The sequence below is a fragment of the Chrysochloris asiatica genome, unplaced genomic scaffold (assembly GCF_000296735.1).
Source record: "Chrysochloris asiatica unplaced genomic scaffold, ChrAsi1.0 scaffold00090, whole genome shotgun sequence".
Classification (NCBI taxonomy): Eukaryota; Metazoa; Chordata; class Mammalia; order Afrosoricida; family Chrysochloridae; genus Chrysochloris; species Chrysochloris asiatica.
Window position 1 is genome coordinate 10776646 of NW_006408608.1, and position 3524 is coordinate 10780169.

Genomic DNA, 3524 nt, shown 5'->3' on the forward strand with positions numbered 1-3524 from the left:
CCCCCACCCCGCCCAGGGAAGAGAGTGTCTGAGGTTCTCTCATTTGTACTTTTTTTTCTAGATTAAGGCATCTCATGATTTTAAATGTTTTATGATGACAGTTGAAATATAAAATATATATAATCTTTTGCAGAATTGAGACTTAACAAAACCCTGGTGGTGTTCTAGCTCTTCCTGTTTGTAGGATTCGGGTACTATAAGAGGAGTTGATGTAATGCTTGTGTAGTTTTGTGTCCTCTGCTGTCATCTGACATGAATGAATCTCCTTAGTCTTCAGCTCAACTCTGGTGCTCTGGTCTCTGTTTGATCTTCATCCTTGTCTAGAAGTCTGAAGGACCGTGTTTCTTCCTTGTCTTAGGGAACCTCAGGGCATCATAGCTTGCTGTAACCCAGTGCCACCTCTTGTTCGGCAGCAGACAAACGAAATGCACCTTTTAATCCAGCAGGCACGAGAGATGCCCCTACTCAAGGTAAGAAGCTTGTCTGCTGAAAGCCATCAACCCAGCACCTTAATCCATTAATTGTTGTTGGGTTTTTTTTAATAATAAGTACTTAATGTCCTTATTGTGGCACAAACCTGTATTTTATGTTAACGTAGCTTTATAGTAAAGGCATTGCATTTTGTGTATGACTGTAGAGAAGGCAGAGTATAGAGATCTCCAACTTAAAACTGGATTGTATTGTGAAAGTCCATTGGACTGTTTGAGAAATACATGGGAAAATATTTACTCTGTAGAAAATAGTAAACATGATAACATCCTCCAGATTAGCTCAAGCCCATCTAAATGAAGGAATAGCTGAATTACACAATATGGTTTGAATTCTGGTATCCAGGGAAGACTTTAGCTTCACTTATTCTAAAAGCCATGTTTTTCTTAAAATTAAGGTGCGCAAGGTGAAATTACTAGAAATCTCCTCCCCCTGTCCTCTTGTTCTTAGTTTGTAGCTTATTTCTTTTCCTGTAAGCTAACCCACATCAAGATTTTAGCTGTCTGTTCCTGTAGGACAGATAACAGTCCCTTTTAACCTGCTTGAAAGGCCATTCTTCCTAAATCAGGAAATGTTTTGGTGGTTATTAAATCATGCCCAGTATTTGGGGGGAAAAATAAAAAAGAATCTAATAAATTATAATCCACAAGGCATTTGTGATCAAATACCTTCCCTAACTGCTATTTTTCTGTGTATAAGAGGGGCTTCAAAAAGTTCGTTGAAAAATTCTGTGATCTTTTTCTTTTTAACTATGTATTATAAATTGAGTTGAAGGTTCACAGAGCAGATCATCAGTTATACATTTAAATAATCATATGTTTTGCTCCAGTACAATGATTGCAATCACCTCCTCATACTAACAGTTAACAGTATTTACCTCAATTCACTTTTACTCTTGCATTCCCCCAGTGCCTCCCAATACCTTCATCTTTCCTTTGCTAACCTCCCACTTGTATATTGCCTGCCCTGTCACCCATATTAAGTTGTATCTACCTTCTAGCTGGAGTATTGGTGTGGTGCTATGGGTTAATGTGCTGGACTGCAAGGTTGGCGGTTCAAACTCACCAGCCACCCCTTGGAAACACTATACAGGGTTGCTATGAGTCGGAACCAACTCAACAGCACTTAATAACAACAGCCGTCTAGCTCATGAATAAATATCCTTCTCCCTACCCCCTGTAATCATAATAGATTGATTCTTTTTATCAAGAAAATGTCTTCTTTCTACAACATTGATCTCATACAATATTTGTCATTTTGTTACTGACTCATTTCACTCAGCATAATGTCCTCCAGGTTCATCCATGTTGTGGGGTGTTCATCGCTGTTCTTCAGTGTTGTGTAGTATTCCACTGTATGTACCAGAGTTGGTTTAATCATTCTTCTATTGATGGGCATTTAGGCTCACTCCATCTATTGGATGTGTCTCTTGTAGATAGCATATTGAAGGTCCTGTTTTTTTATCCACTTTGCTCTCTCTCAGGGAGAGAGAGGATATAAAGAGAGTAGAGAGGCAAAAAAAAAAACATCAAAAGAAAAATGAGAGGGGAAATGAGAGACAAGAAAAAGAAAATAAACAAGCAGAGATGGAAAGGACAAAATTCAAGGGAATGGAAAGGAGAAGAAAGAACAAACAAACAAAACAATGAAAGGAAAAAATAAAACCAAAGAAAGCCAGTGAAGCTATTGGCCCCAGAAATAAAACTTTGGGAGGCTGCTGCCAGCCTAGGAGCCCATGAAGTGGATACAGAAGGGATGTGACAGTAGAGATCCTAGCCCTATGTGGAATTCCTGTAGCTTTAAATGTTATCTGTGTTCAGGGCACTCAGTCAGGAAGTAGTTCATGGATGCCCTTGATGTCTGTCCAAACCACAAGGGTAGCTGGAGACAGGGTGACTGTTTTGAGGTTTTCTGCTAGACTGATGCTGGTCTGGTGGTACTGTGGGTTCTGTAAGTCTAGAGCCAAGCCCGCCTGAATCCAGGCCAAAGCACCCAGCCAGCCCCCATCTCAAACTGGCTTGCCTCCCCACCATATGACTAAACTCCCAGAAAGCAAGGTCTGCACTGGGCATAGGGATAGGAACCGGTCACACCTCTGGTCACCAGGGGAACATGGGGAAAAGAATCACACCTTTCCTGTTCTTGTGTGCATTTGTTCTGTCACCAAAGCTGCCCACAAAAGTTCAAGATGTTTGTATCTGTGACCAATCAAGTCTTTCTCTCTCCATCTCTGCTCAGTTTCTCCTCTCAGCAAGTACTCAATTCACTTCTCTAAACTTTCCTCTGAAGTTCAGGGTTCCAGGATTCTCATCTTTGTCTGTTTCATGTGGTCTCTCCTATCTTTGTTGTAGAAGGTCCGTGTAGTACGTCTGCCTAGTCCACCATCTTTCCAGAAGTCTCAGGTCTGAAAAATTTTCTGTTACCTTTTTTTTTTAAGATTTTTATTGTGAATTGAGTGAAAGTTTACAGGGCAGATCATCGGTTTTACTTTCAACAAGTCATGCACCTTATTTTCATTACAATGATTATAATCCCCTCCATGTACCATCAGTTAACAGTATTTCTCTCAATTCCCTTTGTTTGTTCAAAAAAACACTCAGGCATATATAATAATTTACACTTCCAAAGGGCACATTCTGCAAGTCTGCCTCCTCCGGCTCTTAATCCCTCTCTTCCCATGAATCTAGAGTCCTCAGCCGCTCGCCCTCTCCATATCCCCATCTCTGCCTCCTTCTCTGGCGTCACTGCTTTCCCAGATAAGGTCCTGAATTCTGATTGTGCTTGCCTCCCTTGATGGTCCTAGCGTCCTCTGTTTCTGGACTGTAAGATTAACTACTCCCGTTTTTGTTATAAAAACGTCTACCTTTACAGTTGTGACAGTCGCAATTAGTCATGATAACAATTATTTAATATTGAATCATATAACTCTTATCCCCATTTCTTTTCACCAGACCCATCAAGACAAGATGAAAACTATTCAGTGGGGACTCTTTCTTTCCTCCCCCACCCATACTCTTAAACTAAACTCTCTCTTG

The 3524-nt window shown here is 40.5% G+C and overlaps 1 protein-coding gene across 2 annotated transcripts in view; it reads left to right on the forward strand.

Annotated features, from left to right (window-relative positions):
- The window catches only part of EXOSC10 (exosome component 10), a 40108-nt gene that overhangs the window by 13264 nt on the left and 23320 nt on the right, over positions 1–3524 (forward strand). For both annotated transcript variants that reach the window (XM_006866390.1, XM_006866391.1), the window contains exon 14: positions 359–470. In XM_006866390.1, coding sequence (XP_006866452.1) covers positions 359–470 — 112 coding nt within the window. The remainder of the gene's footprint in view (positions 1–358; positions 471–3524) is intronic.